Genomic DNA, 21036 nt, shown 5'->3' on the forward strand with positions numbered 1-21036 from the left:
TAGGCGCATTTTGTCGGAGCGGCCGTGGGCAGAAATTTGCTGAAAAGAACCTTTCATTTCATGTAGCAAATTATACTTATCTTGCTTAATTGGAATTTAGTATTAACAACTGTAAACTAGTAACAGCCGTAGTTCATGTAGGTCAGGTTAGTTTGCAATAAAGTAAAAAAACAAAACAAACAAAAAAAAAAAACAAACAGAAGAAGTCAGTGGGCTGGGCTGAGTTTGCGTGAATGGGCGGGGCTGACTCTGGTGCAGATCCACCTTTGTGATTCTGCACTACTTGAAAAAACACAAATTAATGGCATAAAAACCTGAAAGGAAAAAAAGGTTAAGCAACTGGGAATGGATGGATGGTCCACTTTTTCCAGTTCCAGTAGTGAACCAGTTCTTCGTGTTCCCATTACCAAGAGCTCTGGCTGTTCTCCCAGCACCATCTGCTGGTTCCAAGAGAACAGCTGAGGAAAACATGAGCTCCAAGTCTAAAATCTCTGAGTTGGTTTCACTTTTACTCAGATCAGCAGCTCATTTAGAGACACTCAGAGCTTCTTTCCTCCAATAAATTCAGTTTTTCTGCTTTCAAGAATTGTATATGTTCTTACCTAAAATCCTGGAATTTGGGGGCGGGGGAGGGAAAAGCTACAAATGGGTGGTTTTCTTACAATAGTCGTGTATGTCTAATCTGTCTGACAGATATTATGGGTCACAAGACTATTTTTTAAGGACAAGCACAGGAACCTCTTTGGTGTAGAAACCCTGTTAGAGGCAAGACACTAGCAAGGTGGAGGTGGTGTAGTGGTTTGGGTTAGGGTAACCCTGTTTGAGCCAGGGTTAAGCTTGGTTTATGGTTGACGCATTTACTTTCCGCTTGGTGATGCGGCTCGCGGATGGAACGCGCTTCACAACTTGCAGCGTTTATGGTTCAAGCGGCTTGTCTCTGCGGTGAGCCGATATTCTCCCAAACTGTAGGGGGCAGCATGGAGCTCTACGACATGCATCCAACACTACACCATAGTAGAAGTAAAAATTACTGTTGTTTACAACATGGCATTCCAGCATTTTTAACAGGGTCCTTGTCTTTTCTGACAGTGCGAGCTATTTCTCTCCAAGAATTATTAACAACATGTTGATCGCGGTGATCTCTGAGAGCTGAATCACACAAATGTCTGTATTTATGAACCTCTGCCATACTAGTTCTTGCCGGTCCGCCATGCTTTTCCGCGTCCGACCGTCCGCGTGGTTAGAAAATTTCCTAGGTGCGCGCTGCGGAAATTTTGGGCCGTGCGGAGGTGCGGTGGAGGGGCGTGGTTGTTAAAATGACGCAACTTTTCCGCGCGGAGCCGTGCGGACCTCACGGACGCGTCAAGCATAAACCAACCTTTAGGATTAGAGCCACAACAAAGCAAGGTGGAGGTGTTGTAGTGGTTTCGGTTAGGGTAACCCTGTTAGGGCCAGGGTTAGGATTAGACCCAAGGTGGAGGTGGTGTAGTGGTTTGGGTTAGGGTAACCTCGTTAGAGCCAGGGTTAGGATTAGACCCAAGGTGGAGGTGGTGTAGTGGTTTGGGCTGTTACAGTTACTGGAGGAGACTGTGGTCGGCAACATTCAGCTGGGTTAGTGTTAGTCAGCATGGTCTACCAGGAGATGTGTTGTTCTTCTGAGCCATGATCTGCCCACAGAGGGGATACAGTGGAGCTCAACACATCATGGCTGTATTTAATAGTGTTTTTTTTTTAGATGTCATTTATTAAAAAATCCTCTATATGATGGAAACAAGTAAAGAATGATTTCACATTTTCATTTAGGTGAAATAATTGTCCACAGACATGTGAACACCAGAGAACAGACCGTTTTTGACTGAGAGCTCTGCATTTGTTCCATTGTAATGTTGTTTATAACAACGACAAGAATATAGATGGATCTGTGTTCTCATCTCTGGGTCCCTCACAGCTCCACGGTGCGCAGATGTCCACGAGGAGAGACAGCAGCCAACACGCTCGGAGGTAAACACTCAGACTTCTCAGTGGTGCTGCCGCAGCAGGACCAGTGGGGCTTCCCGGGATGTCCCTTATGACCGTGACCACAGCCTTTAAACCCTCCTGCAGAGACACAGGAAGGACATCTAGACGGGCTCACGCTCTGGTCCATGTGAATGAAACATCTCGCATTCATCAGGCCAACAAAGACCCTCATGATGACCCCAACAGAGATAGAATGGTTGGAGCGTTAGCTCGTGTTTATAGAGCGCCTGCTACAAACTAAAAGTTTAGAACTTTTCATTTCCACATCTTGGTAAGATACCAAAGACCAGGTGTGACACAGTGACAGCTTCCTGTGTGAGCGGACTTGTCCCCAGTACCTGACATCGTTCCTGCGCAGCCACAGATTGCCTCTTTGGCTCCTCCACTGGAGCAGAAGGAGCAGCAGTGGAACGTCCCACCGTGGTGTCTGAACTTCTTCTTCACATTCAGCAGGAACGGAGAACCCCGCAGGGAGGAGAGGGGAGCTGTGAGCTCCAGGTGAGTCCAGCACCTGTCTACCTGTATCCTTTGTTTGGGTGCAGCCCTTAGTACCTTCACATGCTGGGCTTTGACACAAACCCACACAGAGTAAGGTCCTGGTTCCTCAGGCTTGTATGAAACGCTGTACGTTCCATCAGCGTTGTCCACCACCACCGTCTCCACAGCGCTGAAGGACACAACCATTAATGGGTATTATAAAGTATACATACCAAATAATCATTACCAACAAAGCATCCCCCACAGAGGCGGGCAGAGCCCTCACCAGTTCTTCTTCTCTTTGTGGACGATGCTGACGAGGACCTGCTCTCCTCCTCGAGCCATCTGCTCCCCGGCTGAGTCTCGACACACCAGGCTAAAACGGCCCGGCTGGCCCTCGCTGCCCCGCCGCAGACCTGTAACCAGGCTAAAGGTTAAAGGTCACACAGCTGAACACAGACAATGTACTGCAGGACTAAGAGGATAAATCTAAACATAGCTTGTTCATGTGTAAGGGGCACCAGCCAGGAAGCTCTTTTAAGATCTGCTGTTGACTCTTAATGTGGATTTGGATGTTTAGCCTGCTGTAATGTGGAATTAACTCTCATTCCCCAGCCCACCCATGACTCCCGTCCTTCCTAACGCTGCCAACTGCTTCCAGATCAGCTCCGGATGCTGATCAGTTTTCCAGACTCTCCCGCTTTCACTCACTCGAGACATCCAGCTGCTGCTGCAGTCGTGTCACTGCTGACAGACTTTGTGTTCGCATCAATGATTAATGTCACGCTGGACATCTGTCAGACTGATTATCTGATCACTCAGTGTTGTCCACAAGCAGCTGAGATCCTGAAGCCGCTGATGTTGATGAAACCGCTGCTACTGCAGAAACGGTGGACAGAGATGCCTCAGATGTTAAACCGCTGATAGATGATTAATTTGGGTCAAAACTGAAATAACGATTATTTGTGTTAAAGTTTTTACATTTCTGAGGTCGTGAAGCCTTAAAGCTTAAATACTTTGCAAATTTTCAAGTCACTTTCTTGAGCCAGTGTGTGCTAAAACAACCCTTTACAGCACATATGTCAGAGTCAAGGCCCGCGGGCCATATATAACCCGAGCAAACCTACTGTGGGTTCCTGAGGTGAGAACATGAGTAGAACACGTTTTTGTTTCCAGACCTTCTGAAGAGTCTGCTCTAAATAAATGACTGTCTCCAGAAAGTGTCCTGAAGCTTTCTGTCTACATGTCTGGACCTGACAGCATCCTCTAAGGACATTCCCAGAAGGCATGTTGAGTCACACCGGCATTCCTTTGGTTCAGGAGGAATTCTGGAACGCCCACTGGTCTATCAGCTCAGTCTGACCACTGACTTGTTTCTGTGACCAGTAAAACAGGATGTGCAAACCCAGTCCCGAGATCACCTTCTCTTTATCTTACAGGAACACAGACAGAACACCACTTTGCCTTTGTTTACCTTCTCCTTCAATGGTGCACCTGCTGACATCCAGCGTCCTCCAGTTAATCACACCCACCACTGGGTAGCCCTCCACCTCTCCGGCTGGCTCTCTGGGCAGGAAGCAAATGCTGCTGCTATCGTCTGGGGCGACCGCCGCTGGACAAGGGTTATAGCCTCTCTCTGCCAGGCTGGCGAGTCGTCTTAGAGTCACTCCTTTAGCGCTGAGGATCTCGGCGTCAGACCCACAGCTCAGGAGGCGCTCGGCAAACGCCACACTGCCTCGGACATCCAGCAGGCCCTGCTGCAGCTGCACGCTCTGCAGGTGGAGGACGTTTCTGTGGGAAACAGATGAGGCTTGGATTCAGTGGTCCTGCTGTTAAAAGGTTACAGATTACTGAAGAATAACCAGCTGCTCAGGGTCAGATTTGATAGGATGATTAATGGAAGGAGTTCCATAAACTCTGGTTCTCGCTACAGATTTAGCTCTGCAGACCGGTCTAGCCACTCTGCACTGTAGCAGAGACAGTCTGAAGGACAACTGTAGACTCCGTCCCACGGCTGTGTGGGTCATGGCCAGACAAACTGTGCATTTGATTTGTCCTCGGAAATCCCCACCTCCGAGTAGGAAAAATCAAATGATAAGCAGGATACTGGGAAAAAGGGGATCTCTGATTAGGCCGTTTTCCACCAATCAGTTCCAGCTGAGCAGCAGAAGACGGGTGGATAAATGTTTCCTAAGCATTCACTTCCTGTTTAGCTTTGATGTTTTTATCACTTCATTCTTTCTGTTCTGGTTAGAAGAGCTTCACGAACGCGGTTAATACGATTGTTCAGGGGTGGGAATTGAACGCATCATTTAGATTAATGTTTTACTCAAGTCCCACTCGTAGATGTTTAGTTTAAAGAGCTTAAAACCAAACAAATAAACATTAATATAATTAAGGGCAGAGAAAATGTTACTACCAAACTTATTTATTAGCCTCGAGGGCCTTAAAGTAGCTTTTCCCCTTTCAGAAATGATGTATGATTGTCAGAAATCCGTAAAAGTGATTATCTCATCATGTACTGTGATGTAATGTAGAAACTAAGACAAGTTTTTTTTGTTTTTGCTAACCACGCCCCCTGCCCCACAGAGCTCTGTGCAATAGGAAACGGAGTGCAGACCAGAACTAACCAATATCATTAGACTACCGCTTAGATGCTTCAAATTTAAGGAATACCTCGACTGATGCAGAGTTGATGAACTTTTCACGAACAAGTAAGTCTCTAAGATATAAATATATGAGAACAAAACATGACATGAGAATAATACTTGTAAAACAACATGTTTTAGCTGTTTGTCGGCTACAGAAGAACATTTATAAACAGAAATGTGAAGTCACCATCTTAAAAGGAACTCCGGCTAAGAGGACGTGGATGCCCTAATAAGCCACAAGTTTTCTGTTGTATCAAACTATGTTGTTAGAAACACACAAAATATAGCCGTTTATTTATATATCTAAAATATTAAGTACATTTTTTGACATATGCAGGACGCCATGCTTTCTGCATGCAATGCACTCTAGGGGCAATGACGGATATTGGCTGCACTTGGAAGAATAGCTATTGACGCTAGTGTTTGTTTACGCGCTCACTGTATTAATTATTAAGTAAAATGCTGCATTGTGCTGCTTTTGGATGTAATTTCCAGTCAGAGGGCAACAAGGGGAGTGATGTGACTTTACACAGCTTTCCCACTGGCAAGAAGAGGAGAAAGCAGTGGGAAGATGCCTGTGGACGGACACAACTTCCCAAAGAAAGTTTCAGAATTCTAAAAGAAGGCTGTGTTCCCAACATTTTTCTCCTGATGCGTTTGAGGCTTATAGTCAACCACAAATACTTTAAGAGCTCACCGGAGCGGCTGGGTATAAGAGAGGGCAGAAACTAAATGCTTTACTGGCCATTTTCCCACACAAGGGGCCTAAACACCCTCGGAGAGACGAGAGACGCTGGACACTCTCCTGAGCCGACAATCAGCTCCTGCAGCTGCCGCTTCTGTCACGTTCAGCGAACCATCTGACACGCCACTCGCCACGGATGCAGCTGAACATTCACCTCTCTCGTCAGTAAAACAAGCAGTAAGTGTAGCAACAGTGTTCTCCAAATATATATCGTAAATCCTCTAATACAGGCAGGCATTCAATTAAAGGCCGGGTCTCCAATTTTGGCCGCGCCATCTCCAACGCCAGTTCAAAGCGTTCTAGAGAAGTTGTCGGAGTGGCCAATCCGTAACTTTCCTCTTCAGCCAAAAGAACCAACGACAAGCTGGATAAAATCTGTTGCTGTTCCAACTGCTGCAACGGTTCATTTCACAATAAAAGCTGAACCATCACGACCCAGGTTTGGGTCTCGCTAGATGCCAACAAACTGTCGTGACCTGGGAGTATCTCAAGACTGGTGGTCGGCTGCCGTGGCTCTTCTACATGCTCCGGCTCCACAAGGTCAAGCTGGACCTCTACACCTCCTGATCTAGACGGGTACGTAGACCGACAAATGGCGTTGAATGTGTTTATGAACCTTCTAACCAAAGCTTAATGCGAAGACATCACCTTCATTTCCCCTCAGAACTAATCGTTTCTTCGGATTTGCTGGTTCTGAGCAACATTCCACACTACACCATTCTCCGTCTCACTCACCTTAGTTACACCATACATTTAGTGTTAAAGTTAGTCTAGTTTAATTTGTTTAGTAATAAATCTTTAAACTTTTAAACTTGACTCGCTCTTCTGTTGTCTCTGAGTGAATTCGAAGCTGTTATCTAATCCCTGCAATAAAAAGTTCCAATCTTCTGGTTAAACAGTACCCACAGTCAGATCCATAAGGTGGATTTCATATTTACTATGGAATCATATGGCTTATGGCTTATTAAATAACATGTAATTTAAATCATTACAAAACACTTCTGGTAACCCTTAGCTACTTTCTACTGTCGCTTATAATTCCTGCAGGTCAGAGCGTCCTTCTGGACATTCGGAAGGGAATGCTGTAGTGAAGTGTTTCGTTTACAAAATGAAACGGCTCTAAGGCCTAGCTCCCAAGCCGCTGAGAAAATGTGCGTGCGCGGCACGCGCCGTGAGACGGGGTGGAGGGTTAAACTCCTTCAGTCATGAGCAAGTGTATCGGCTCCTTTGTACTAGGAATCAGTTGTTTTTGCGATTACCTTGTTTCTTTCTATTTTTCATGTTTTTTTCTCTCTGATTGTGCAATCATATGAGCAAATACAAACATATAAACATAAAATCAACATTAATTTAAAAATCATCTTAAATAATCAAGATCTCAGTTTCAGTTAAATAATCGTGATGATCATGTCTGCCATAATCGAGCAGCCCTGGTTGCTACTACTGCGCGGAAACCCCGTCGTACCTGCGCTGGACCTGAAGCTCCTCTAGGCGCCGCAGCAGAGACAGACAATGGGCCTCCACAGCGCTGGCGTAGCCTCGAGCAAAGGCTCTGATCTCACTGGCTGTTGCCTCGACCCGTACCTTCAAATTCTCCTGGGAAGTTTCCACCTGTAGCAGGATATCAGGAAAAATTAAACAAAATAAAAAACAAAGCTTAACAAGCCGCACCACCAAGTGTGTTTTAGATAACAAAAGAATGGGCTTAGAGACGGCCTCTCTGAACCTTCTGTAGAACTTCCTCCATCTGCTCCAGTCGGGGTCGTAGACGCGTGCTGACCAGATCTCGAATACGGTCACCGTGATGGTCGATGACGTCGTGCGTAGGACAGCAGTGGTGGTCTCTGTGCAGCGTGGAAGCGCAGTCCAGACATACGGGTAGGTCGCAGAGCTGACAGAAGAGCCTGAGCTCCTGGCCGGGGTGAAGAGAGCAGAGGATGGGACGACCAAGACGTCCACGAGCCTTCAGGTCCTCCACCGCCTGAACAGAGTGAGACGCTGTTCGCTTCTGACGTCTGGACACGATGCAGAGAGCAGGTTTTCACACATCTGGATAGGCTCATGAGCACCACACCACTAGGTGGCAGTAACTCCCACATTAATGACAAATCAAAATACAAAGGAAGGTTTCAGCTTTGCTGAAGATTCTCTGAACACTTTAGTATTAATCTTTGTTGCTTAACTGAGTTCTTGAGGGTTTAAGTGGACGGGCCATGCCCTGGATCAACACAAACGCTTTGTTGAGTGTTAGGGTGAGAGCATCTGGACAAAATGAGACAAACTAAGGCCGTGTAATTCAACTATTTGTTCTAAATTACTACCTAAACAAGTTAGTTAACAAAAGTGTGTATTCTTATTGAAATGTTTTCACATTAAACTTTGTAAACATGTTCATATTGTCCTTCTGAAGGCTAGTCTGAAGGTGTTTTGAAAAAATGATCAGCTCAACAAAGGTGATAGAATGAGGGCAAAACCCACTGAACCATTTATGACATGCATCAACTGACCTGTAGTAAAGCTTCCAGAGATATTATTTTGTACATTCCCATGCCCCGAGGTTCATGAAAAGCACATTTATACAAGTTCTAACCCCGTTTGGATAGTAGTGGCTCAGCTTTTGTTTAGATACATTTTAGGCATGTGCATTTTAATATAGTGGCTCCAAATCAGGAATGTCCGTAGGGCTATTTGTGGCCTTCTGTGATTTTGCACAGCCCCCAAATGCATATCTAGAAGGATGAACTTTGTTTCTTTAATAGGCTAGAGCAGTGGCGGCTCCAGAAATTTTTTTTCTGAAGGTGCTATGAAGGAGCTAGTTTTTTTATTGAGGGTGCTATGAAGGAAGTGGTCATGCGTACCTATTGTTCTCTAAAACACCTTCAACACTAGCAGATACACATGCGTGCACAAAACCTCAACAACACCTGAAACAATCATTAATATACATCATAAACATATGAACAATCGCTGACTTGTCCATGAAATCATAAACACATACAGCCACACAGAAAACCATCTATAGTGTTGCAAGGTAAGCTAACGTTAGTGTTAGCATTTCCAGCGGCAAAACCCTCGACTACTGCGGCGGTTGAGGGTTGACTCTCTTCATCCAGATCCGTATGTTTTTGTGGGTCTGAGATCACTTCCAAAGATTCATTTGTTTCTGACTGAACCCGTGGAAATGTGGGCAACAAAAACCGATCCATTTTACCACTAGCTCTACCTTTCACTCGTTCGCAGGTGGAAAATGAGGTCAAAGGTTAACATCAATTTCCTGTTTTGGTTTAAGATTTTATTATCTACATGATAATTTCCTCATTATTTTTGTTTTGTATGTTAAATATTATCACAACCACACGTTACATTAAAATTAAATTGTAAAAAACGTATAAACGGAAGTCGCCTTTCCAGCTCACCACTCAGTCATCGTTTCTTCAGATTCACGATCAGAGTTTCCAACGTACCGATCAATCCAACGAACTATCAGCTCATAGTAAGTTATCTTACTTACTTCTGGAAAGCCCGGCATTTCCGTGTCACTTCGTTGACGCTCGAACGCTTGGGGGTTTCCTAGATCAGCCGGCGTTTCACCGACACTATCACTTCCGCGTCTGTGAAACCACGCTCCCTATTGAATTATCGTATGATCACATTCTCTTTTTGGGGGTAAAACTCAAGTGCCAGACCGTAGGTACTGACACGCGATCGTTCATGTCGGTTCATTTCCTTTAATGTTTTCTGTCTTTTATTTGCGCCTGATGTGTATCGCTGCTGTGGAGCGGGGCGCTTCACCTTGTCCTCCGACGCACAGATCACAGCAGGGAGCGCTCAGCTGTTTTCGCGGTCGGTAGATCTGCCTCCTGAGCACGGCCACAGTAACAATCAGGTGTCGCCACCTCAAAAACTAATTTAACACGCGATCGTTCATGTCAGTTCATTTCCTTTAATGTTTTCTGTCTTTTATTTGCGGCTGATGCGTTTCGCTGCATGCTGTGGAGCGGGGCGCTGCGCGCATCACCTTGTCCTCCGACGCACTGATCACTGATACAGCCGCCAAACAGCAAGCGCTCCGCTGTTTTTGCGGTCGGTAGATCTTTTAGAACTGCAGTTCAAAGGTAACTCATGAGGTGAATATATATGAACCCAGGTAGCAGTTTTTTTTAGGATTGAGAGGAGATGCAGGAAGATAATAAACAGACAGGACAGAAAAATAGTCAAATAAAAACAAGTTAGTTTTTGTACCTGCTGGTTGCAACAAACAGACACCATTGAAGGTAATCAGAAGTGAGGAACAGAAAATGAAATAATTATTTTAATGTTTAGAGCAGCAGGAACTCTGAGAGGCTGCAGGTGCATCAGTGAGTTTGCGGCCGCTGCGCAGGGGGAGGGGGGAGAGGGCTGAAGCAGAAACTACCGTTGTTAAAAGAAATGTGTTTAACTTTGAAAATGTGGGCGCAATTTTAATTGTCAAAAACTCCAGCGAACCATTAGTTCATTTTGTTCAAATAGAAATAGAGGCCTGCCTCTAATACTGGCCCCCCTTCCAATAAAGGCCTGGAGCTTGATGAGCTCGAGTCAAATACAGGCCCGGGTCTGTATTAGAGGATTCACGGTATCCTCAGAAGTTTTAATCAACACCAAGCAGATAAATTCTACCTCCGGCTACTAAAACTCAATATCTGCAGTCTCTTTAAAAGTCGGACTCTGAAATGTTCTCCAACTCAATATCTATGTTTTAAAAAATGTGATTTTTAGTACCAAACTAGAGGTATTTGGATTTTGTTTCAACTCTAGAAAGGTTCTATCCCAAGAGCTTTAGCACAGCAGAGAAGGAAGATGAGGAGCTTGTGAGAATGTGCACCACCTGTGGGCTAAACTTTTCAATCTGATTGTGACATAAATAGACATGAAGCTAGGAGGTCTGGGCCTACTCCACCTGTGAGCTTGGCAGCAGAACTCGCAAAGGTTGACCGAGCAGACCTCACAGCGGCTCTCAGCGCCTCCTTCCCCGCACAGGTCGCATCCCAGCGGGCCGTTGGTCACCAGGGTCTCCAGGAACACTTCGTCCAGCGCCAGGTGGTCTGTACTCAGTCCGGCCGGACCCTGCTGAGGGAGGTCCACTTCGGAGTCACACTCGGGACACAGTACCGTTGTTGTGACGCTTTGTCGGCTTGTCTTCACCGCCTCTCCGCAACTCCCGTTCCCACGAGAAGACACCGAGAACGCCTCCAGCTGGCCGATGCAGTCGGAGCAGAACGTGTGAAGGCAGGGGAGGATTTTAGGGTCCCGGTAAAGGCGTTTACACACGCTACAGACCGCTCTGGGGTTCACCGGAGCGGGTTTAGGTGCATCCGAGCTCAGGGTGGGCTCTTTCTGCTCCGGCTGCGACATGGTTCGCTTTGAACGAGTCCAGGTACAGAAATCAGAGCAGTCAAACACCCAGCTCAGCAAAGTTGTCAAAGCTGGAAAACTTCCGTAAAGTCTTTTGGAGCATGTCCAGATAGCTATATAATCCGCTTCTCACGCGATAACCTGCGACATATTAAACGCCCCACACTAATAAACCACTTTTCTTCACCTCAACAGCCCCTTCGAAAAAGTTCGGTGACGTGTTCAGAGACGCCTGGGACATACGAACTTCACCCTGACAAACCAATGGGCGGCTCCACTCGAGTAGCCCCTGGCTGCATCCCGGAGATCGGGGCGGGGCTAAATGTGGGCGGAGTTAAACGTTTAGAGGTGGGTGGAGACAACTATTTGACTCCTGCCCCTCTCTCAATGGAACCAGGAAACCGCGAGTAGCCCCTTTCTAAGGATTAAAAAGCCCTAAAAACCCACAAAACCCATGTAAAGCATAACATTGGTAATCAAATGACTTATTTGCTGGATGTCATGATAATTTTAAAGAGCAGATAATTACAGGTGCCATTTTTGATCCAATCTGTTCTGATATTTTTATTCTTTTTTCTACTTTTGTATGGTATGTGTATTTATAGCACATAGGTATTTGTGTCTTTTAGCTATACTTTTGGTACCTATATAAAAGGTTCAGGCATTTGATAGACTATTCTTTAAACCTGTCAAAACCATTTTAATAGTTGATTTTATCAATGCCGCCTTTATTTTAATAGTCATTTCCCAAGTGAGTGTAAAACAGTACAGACACGGGTAAATTTGTTGTACACTCAGTTATATCAGCTACATTAAGAGGACCAGAGACTTAAATTGTGCTGATACTTCTTAAAACATGCCAGGGTTTGAGGCGGGGTGGTGAGACATTGTGTGAGACACCCAAGAATGCAGACTAAATTTTTCAATAAAGGTAAATTTAATAGAGCAAACAGCCAACACAGGAAAAAAAAAGTACAAACAAATGAACCAAAAAGCACACAAAAAGCAAGAGAACCTCCAAAAAAACAATGTGAGGAGGAAAAAGAATGCAAAAACTGTGACACCGCTGTACTATGGCATTTCAAAGCCAGAAAACACCCTGATCTTCCTTTTTTCCTCAATTTCTCTGCAGAACTCCTCATAGTCTGACTGAAAACTAAACATGAACAGGAACGGTTCCCTGCAATCGTTCATCTCCTCTTCATCTAGGCCATCACAGAAGCATAACCTCTCCACTGCCCTCCGGCAAGCTTCCCTGTCCATGGTGATGACCTGGGGAAGGGAAAGGAAAAAGAGGAGAACCAAGGGCACTTTACTCGGAGGAGATGCTCCCAGGCTACTGCAGCCACTTTTGCAGCCAAATGAACAATTAATGTGTCTGCTCTGTCGCCGCCCCCGTCTCCACACACAACCACACACTCACACGCACGCACACACACGTCTGTCTTTCTATCATAGTGAGGACCCTTCATTGACTTCCATTCATTTTTGTGATTTCACCATGCCTAACCCATACCCCAACCCTAACCATAACCAACGCTTATCTTTTCCTAACCCTAACCTTAACTAAAACTTAATTCACACTATGCCTCTAACTGGTATAGTAAGCTTCTGGTATGCTTCTAAAAAAAGCGAGGACCAAAAAATGTCCTCACTTTGTAGGGAAAATGGTCAAAATGGTCCTCAGTATGTAGTATGTACAAGAACACACACACACACCACACTGGTTGTAGTGACCAGGTTCCCCATCAGTGGTTCTCCCACATCTTGGTTTGTGCTTTGATGCCTGTTTTTCTTTGTGAGAGTTTTTGATCATTCTTCTTGGAGTTCTATAGCAAAAACTGTAATGCTCTTGTGGCAAGGTGGATAAACGAGGGCCCGGGCGGGATTCGATCTCCAGACTCCCGGGTGAGAGTCATACACTCTAACCAGTCAGCCAAAGGGACATCCCCTTGGTCAAGTAGCCAGGGCGCATGATCAATCGGGACACTGTGACAGGACACACACTGTAACACTCTGTTTGAGAAAGTGAATCTGTTGGGCTTGTACCTGGTACTCAGAGTACCACACTGCCAGAAAGGACAGGCTGAAAATAAAAAGCTTTTTATTTCCATCAATATGTGTCTCCTTATTCAAATAATCTGGGTTGTAACCATCCTCTCAATCCTTTTTCTGTTGTTCATGCTCTTGTAATCTGTTGTTTGTGTTCTGCATTATTACAGTAAACCTGTGGAAATTATAAAGTGGACCTGTGTTATTTTATATGGATATAAACATGAGTGTAGTTAAATCTGTATTTAACATGTTTAACCTATGAATACCTTGAGAAACTATTTTCAAACATTAATTTTGCAACATTGTGAAAATGATCACTATGGTATTACAAAGAATTAAGTTATTTCAAGACAAAGTGGCAAACTAAGAAATCTAACACAAAAGTAGAAAGTAAAATTTTAGGTGATGAGCCAAATTGGCTTTTGTGCAAGAATATATTACATTTCATATGGGAAAACATTCATAGGACATGTAGTGCAAATTAAGAATATCTGCTGTATCACAGTGACATATTTTCAGCTTTTAAATGAAAATATAACCTATTGTGTGGAGAAAAAACAAACATGTAATAGGTTACCTGAAGACTAATCAGCCAGTGTTTACTGACAATTTACAGTGGACATTATCAACAGAACATCAAGATAATTCAAATCAATCGTCTCCACACATACAAGCATAAACACACTAAATCAAATTTAACACGCATGTAAAAACACGATTTGTAACAACGCAAATTCAGTTTACAATCGGGCTTATTCGCTCGGTCAGCAAGTGGCAGTATCCTCGTACACTGCGGAGTAAACTGCCATTGAACGGATCACAAGACGAATATAGCATCTGCACATGCGCGGTAGACCCGATCTGTACGGTCCGACGTTTTCTTTTTTTTTCTTTTTATCTACATTATATTGAAATGTTTCACTATTGCAAACATTTTAATAGATACTTATTATTTTTTAACGTCTTAACAGATACTCTGACCCGTAACTATCGTAAAATGCTTCGAGCGGAAGTAGACGCCTGTCGCGCATGCGTGGTACCGATCACTTCTTACGCTGACGCTGGACGACCGTACATCACGTGACGCGTGACAAATTAAAGCAAAGAGCGCGTGACGTCATCAAAGACAGCCGTCTTACCGACTGCACACAACTAGCACACACCACAGTTCGCAGCTAGCCGCTGAGAGAAGAGGAATAAACATGCCTTCTAAAATAAAGGAATTGGAGTCTATCTTAAAAAAGAAAAACGAGGAAATAGCGCTGATGAAGGCGGCCCACAATGAAGAAGTTAAAAAACTTAGAGGGGATCTGAAAACGGCTGAGAAACTTTCTAAATGCTCTAATTTAACTTGGCAACGTACTTTAGACGAGAAAAAGAGTACAGAACAGAAACTGACTTTGAAAGTTGAAGAACTCACAAAGTCATATGAAGACATAAATCGTAAATATAATCGCATTTTAGGGTCGACCTTGTCGAAATGGTCAAAGAAAGTCTCCGATCCAGGAGAAGCTGAACGTATGGTAGAAATCCTGCAACAGAAATTAGAGGAACAACAGCTTGTTGTAGACGAAAAACAGCTTGCTGAAGACAAACTCCTTTCTCAAATTTCTACTCTCCAGGAGACAATCAGAGCCATGGAAAATAAATATCAGACATTGGATAATGCCTTCACGACATTGAGAGAGACAAGCTCATGTAAAGCATTAGAGAGTTTGAAAGAGAGTTTAGACAAATCTACTGGATTAAATGAGTGTTTTCGTCAGAGGACTGAGGATCTGACACAGCAGGTAGAAGAATTATCAAAAGAATTACAGGACTTAAAATATTCAGACAGATTTAACACACCGCTTAGAGTTTGTGAACGTCAACTTGAAGAAGCCAAGCAGAATATAATGAAATTGGAACAAAGGAATGAAGAATTAAAGGTTCAGCTGGACCAGAAAATCACCAATTGTACCTCACAATGCCAAGAAGAAAAGAGGTCAAAAGAAAAGAAAATTCAAATAAATGACACCAAACTTAAGAACTTAACGACAATTCTCAGTAAAACCCGCAATAAAAATAAACAGCTGAACGAGAAAGTCTTGACTGAACGACCTCTTAGAAAAAAATATGAGCTGGAATTGTCTGAAATGAAAATAGATTTGGACACAAGAGTGGACAGGTATGAAAAAATAATTATGCAAATGACAGAAGTTAGGTTGAACCAGTCTAGAGACATAGAAAAACTTCTTCGTGAACTGGATTTTCTCAGAGGAACCAGAAACAATCATTCAACAGAACTCCAAACAAAAGAAAGGAAAATTGCTATCCTTGAGGACAAATTAATGACACAGAATCCAATGTTGGAAGAATGCCAAAACAAGTTAGCTCAGGCTCAACGCACGGAGAAACAGCTGCGTAATGAAATAGCTAAACAGAAAGTGGCTTTAGAAGCAGCTGCCCAAAAGGAAAAGTATTCAAGCACACACCGTGAGCTCCTGGAGGACTACCAGAAGTTACACAAGAAACATACAGAAATCCTGGGACAAGTGGAGCCTCTGAAATTCGAGTTTCTGAAAATGAAGCGAGATCTGACCAGCTGTCATAAAGTAATAGATAGCAGAGTCAAATTTAAATCAGCATTTTTGGATATAATGAGAATGTATGTAGACAGCAAAGATGAAGAGTTGTCCAGGTTTCTAACGTGGTCTGAGGGCCACCAGAATGAACTGGAGAACCACAAAAGAGATGTGGAGAGCGTCAGAAACTCATTTGAACATAAAATCATTGAACTCAAAAAGCAGTTTGAATTGACGAAAATTAAATTGCAAGTTGAACTGCAGAAAGAGTGCGCTGATGTTATAGTAGAATTCGCTGAACTAAAGAAAGAGAATGGAGAGCTGAAGAATAAACTGGCTCATAAAGAGTTTCAACTTGCAAGGGCAAGACGGTCAGCCAAGACCAAGCAAGGATGAGTGAATCAAGTAGAAAAGCTCAGGTGGAACATATTTAACAGTGTGGAAACGTCACAAATCAGAAAGCTCATTTTCTCTGCATACACATGACGGTTAAATCACACTGTTGTGGCGATATTTACAGAGAGCAAACGCTTCACTCAGACTATTACCATAAACAGGGTTTTACGTTGTGACCGAATGCCTAAGCGTTCAGATAGGACACCCCGAGTTTGTTCTTATTTTACGCCCAAACCGTTAGGGTATGTTGCGTCCAATTTAGTTTTTAGAATGTTTGATCAAGGTTGAAGTAGAGGGACAATTTTCAACAAATTTGTATTTTTAAATAATTTTATTGAGCCTTTATGTGCTATAGTGACCCTTTAGAGGGATAATGAAAGGCCACCCAGCCCCTATCGCCCCCCCCCCCCCCCCCCCCCCCCCACGGCCAGAATAGTCCACTTGCAACTTCACCGTTTCCGGTGCGGTCTGCTGAGACTTAGAAAAAATTGAGCTGAGGTTCCTGACGCTGCTGTCTGGCTTCAGGATATTTCCTGCAAGATTTAGATAGTGAACCCAGCTGGTTTGTTTAATTCAGTGATGAATCCCTCTAGTAGACAACTAGGAACGCTGGGAGACGTTTCTACTGGTACCCCCACTAATTATACATCAAAAGGAGCGGCTCGGCCGAATGGTCTAGTTATTATTATGTGAAGAGAGCCGAGTAGTTGATTGCATCAAGGAAGTAACTCCTTGAACCACGGAGTACAAAAAAACCCAAACAAAATAAAAAATACTGCAGCACAAGTTTTCACAGGAAACAGATTATTTCTGTCTCCTTGTGCTGCATGGGGGTTTTCTCTGGGAGCTCCAGTTCGCCCCCAACACTAAAATCACAACACGTTACCAATGGATCTGCTGAGCTGTCAGCAATTAAACAGCATTACCACAAGAAATGCAATTTATCCAGTTTATATTTAGAGTTTGGCATTCCCGTCCCCTTTTACTTTTTTGAGTAACACAGTGCTTCTCATCCCCGGTCCGCTGTCCTGCAAGTTTTAGATTATGAACCCAGCTGGTTTGTTTAATTTAGTGATGAATCCCTCCAGTAGACAACTAGGAATGCTGGGAGACGTTTCTACTGGTAGATTAAGGTGTTAAAAAAGGAGAACGCACAGCGAGGAGATATTCGCTGCTACAAATGGACACTAGAGGATGATAAAAGCAAGCAAAACTGCTCAGTAAGATGAACCTAAACTAAGCAAATGAGACCATAGCCCTGACATCACGTGCGTTAAACCCCAGATGCCGAACAGCCCCCACTATCGCCCCACACACGGAGTCAAACACCTCCAACTCAGAAACCTCGTTTGAAATGCCGTACACCACACTCACAACCATACCATAAACAGGGTCTTACGTTGTGACTGAATAAGCGTTCAGATAGGATTGCCCAAGTTTGTTCTTATTTTAGGCCCAAACCGTTAGGGTAAGTCACATCCAATTTAGTTTTTAGAGTTTTTGAGGGACAATTTGCAATGTTTTCATCTGCTGGTTTTTTTATTTAGTGATGAATCCCTCTTGTAGACTACTAGGAACGCTGGGAGACGTTTGTACTGGTAGATTAAGATGTTTAAAAGAAGAGGACACTAGGGGTGATAAAAGCAAGCATAACTGCCTAGTATCCCTTTAATACAAGTTAGCGCTGATAAAAGGTCTGCTATTAGTTATACTCAGGTCTAGTGGGACCAACCTGATCCTTCCTAATCCATAACACTACAGAATTTCACTCAGTATTTGAACGCTGTAAACATTCTTTCCCTGTTCCTCTTTATTCAAGGCCCTGACCCTGAAAGCCACTTATTGTTCTGCACTAGAAGATTTGAGCTCTTTATAATTGCTATTCACCGGAGGATTTTTAGCCCTTCTTTATTCTCCTTCCGGATGTTAATGTGGCTCGAAGGGCAGAGGGCACCCCCACTAATTATACATCAAAAGGAGCGGCTCGGCCGAATGGTCTAGTTAGTATTACGTGAAGAGAGCCGAGTAGTTGATTGCGTCAAGGAAGTGCCTCCTTGAACCACGGAGTACAAAAAAACCTAAACAAAATAAAAAATATTGCAGCACAAGTTTTCACAGGAAACAGATTATTTCTGTCTCCTTGTGCTGCATGGGGGTTTTCTCTGGGAGCTCCAGTTCGCCCCCAACACTAAAATCACAACACGTTACCAATGGATCTGCTGAGCTGTCAGCAATTAAACAGCATTACCACAAGAAATGCAATTTATCCAGTTTATATTTAGAGTTTGGCATTCCCGTCCCCTTTTACTTTTTTGAGTAACACAGTGCTTCTCATCCCCGGTCCGCTGTCCTGCAAGTTTTAGATTATGAACCCAGCTGGTTTGTTTAATTTAGTGATGAATCCCTCCAGTAGACAACTAGGAATGCTGGGAGACGTTTCTACTGGTAGATTAAGGTGTTAAAAAAGGAGAACGCACAGCGAGGAGATATTCGCTGCTACAAATGGACGAAGTGATGTGGCATCTCCTTAGTTGGTGCCCCTCCACACAGAAACTCTGCGATTGTGTTCTGTTCTCAGCTTTGTATGATTTCCCCAATGATGTTGTGAGGGATGTGAAATGATGATGTTCAGTAAACACAAATGCACATGCAGAGGGTCCCAGTCTATAATGAGAGAGACAGTTGTGGGAGAGAAGGGTTGTCTTTGTGTGGACGCGTCCTGGGGGCCGTCCTCACTGGTAGTTGGTAAGATGGCCCGCTTCCCTCCTGCACCGAACCAAACGTGGACCCAACCAGAGGTACATCACCAGAGACAGCCATGGTTGTCATCACCGGAGCCTCATCTGCACCAAGTCTGTGGTACGCCTCCTGCACCTTCAGAATGAAGCTGTCATCGGGGAAGCTGACTCCTTTTTACAAACTGCTTCTTGGGAAGAAAAACAAAAGTCAAATGGGGTGTGTGCATGTGTGTGTGTGCGTGCAGTCCAGAAAGAAAAACATACCTTGTTCATTCTACCGGTCTCTTCTCTCTTTGTCTGGCTGATATGATGACCATGTCATTAACTGGACCTGGTTTAATACCTTGTTTCCAAATAAAAACAAGTTTAAATGTTATAACAGAAATATGTATACACATAATAATAGTATCATTAAAAGATTGTAACCTTGGTCCCCGTTTTGTGCCACTGTTGTTCAGTTTCTGTGCAGCTGAACACTGTGTGTGTGTGTGTGTGTGTGTGGGGGGGGCCGATGTAAGTTTCAGCTAGGAGAAATGTGCCGTCTGGTAGAGTTGAGCTGCCACATGACATCACAAGGCTGCACCTGCCACACATACACTGGCACCCCCACCGGCTTTGAATCCCTTAGCACAATCTGTTACAACACAGAATATTTGTTAGAGTACAACTGCATTTAAGGAGAGACAAACATTGATGATTAACTTCACTTAACTCATTTTAAAATAGAAGAGTAGAACAAGTAGTGGACAAAAATAAAATAACTGTAAACAATGTTGTGCTTCTGCGAGTCATCTAATGTTTGACTTTCTGTGACATGCTATTTATACAAACTTTACTTACTATATTCTTTCTGGGACACATTTTATCTCTGATACCACATGACACACGTAGTTCAGGCATGTCATTAACCTGTTATCAAACTAAAAGCAATGATATGACTCGCAAAAATGTGACGTTTAAAAACATGAACAGTCTTCTTTTGAACCTGAATCAATCCTGCACTGAACCTGCAGGGAAACGTTTCCCTACACTCAGACGGTGGGGCTTCTGGTTTTTCCTCATTGACCTGAAACACTCGGACCTAACCGTGACCTCTCCTGACTGCATGATTAAAACTGAGAATAACATAAAAACTGTTTTTTTTTTTAAATTTCAGACACGAAAAACACGCATGACCTTACTTATCGCTCCAATAACGTTTCCTTATTGTGTTAACTTAGGCTAGTGGAGAGCTAGCGTGTAGCATCTTTAGTAACTCACAGCAGAAGTTTGTTAGCTTACCTTCATAGCTGTGTATGTAGCCGGGCACATACAATACAAGCTTTGTCCATACTAGATTTTGGCATTTCGGACGAGGCAAGAAAGATTCGGTGTACATCGTTAACCATTATTCTTGGGAGGTCTAGCAGCAAACGCGTACAAATAGCCATTCTGACCACTCAGCGCGAACGAAGTTGTGTGCTGCGCTGCTGCTGCAGTTTGAAAAATACGGAAGTGCAAAAACGGAAGTCCGTGGAGGCCAGCAGAATTTATCTCATTATTATGAGATACTAAGTCATAAATATGAGATAGCTAAGTCATAATTATGAGATACTATCTCATAATAATGAGATAGTATCTCATAATAATGAGATGCTATCTCATTATTATGAAATACTAAGTCATAATAATGAGATACTATCTCATAATAATGACATAGCTAAGTCATAATTATGAGATACTAAGTCATAATTATGAGATACTAAGTCATAATAATGAGATAGCTAAGTCATAATTATGAGATACTAAGTCATAATTATGAGATACTAAGTCATAATAATGAGACAGTATCTCATAATAATGAGATAGCTAAGTCATAATTATGAGATACTAAGTCATAATTATGAGATACTATCCCATAATAATGAGATAGCTAAGTCATAATTATGAGATACTAAGTCATAATTATGAGATACTAAGTCATAATAATGAGATAGTATCTCATAATAATGAGATAGCTA

General features: G+C 43.4%; 1 protein-coding gene and 1 long non-coding RNA gene across 3 annotated transcripts; both read right to left on the reverse strand.

Annotated features, from left to right (window-relative positions):
* Positions 1–1780: 1780 nt before the first annotated feature.
* LOC129160003 (E3 ubiquitin-protein ligase TRIM45-like) lies at positions 1781–11516 on the reverse strand. The gene is made up of 7 exons (XM_054737143.2): positions 10829–11516; positions 7619–7907; positions 7358–7503; positions 3971–4287; positions 2783–2912; positions 2358–2686; positions 1781–2097 (listed from the first exon to the last, which is right to left on the reverse strand). Exons 1-7 carry the CDS (start codon positions 11281–11283, stop codon positions 1943–1945), a joined length of 1821 nt encoding a protein of 606 aa, XP_054593118.1. The 5' UTR covers positions 11284–11516; the 3' UTR covers positions 1781–1942.
* A 5717-nt stretch (positions 11517–17233) lies between these two features.
* Positions 17234–20681, reverse strand: LOC129160005 (uncharacterized). 2 transcript variants are annotated; one of them, XR_011516207.1, is made up of 2 exons: positions 19301–20681; positions 17234–19221 (listed from the first exon to the last, which is right to left on the reverse strand). It is a non-coding gene; the product is annotated as an uncharacterized lncRNA (long non-coding RNA). The 2 variants fall into 2 exon arrangements; XR_008561016.2 differs by having other exon boundaries at positions 17234–19224.
* Positions 20682–21036: the final 355 nt, after the last annotated feature.

Source organism: Nothobranchius furzeri, chromosome 14 (assembly GCF_043380555.1).
Source record: "Nothobranchius furzeri strain GRZ-AD chromosome 14, NfurGRZ-RIMD1, whole genome shotgun sequence".
Classification (NCBI taxonomy): domain Eukaryota; kingdom Metazoa; phylum Chordata; class Actinopteri; order Cyprinodontiformes; family Nothobranchiidae; genus Nothobranchius; species Nothobranchius furzeri.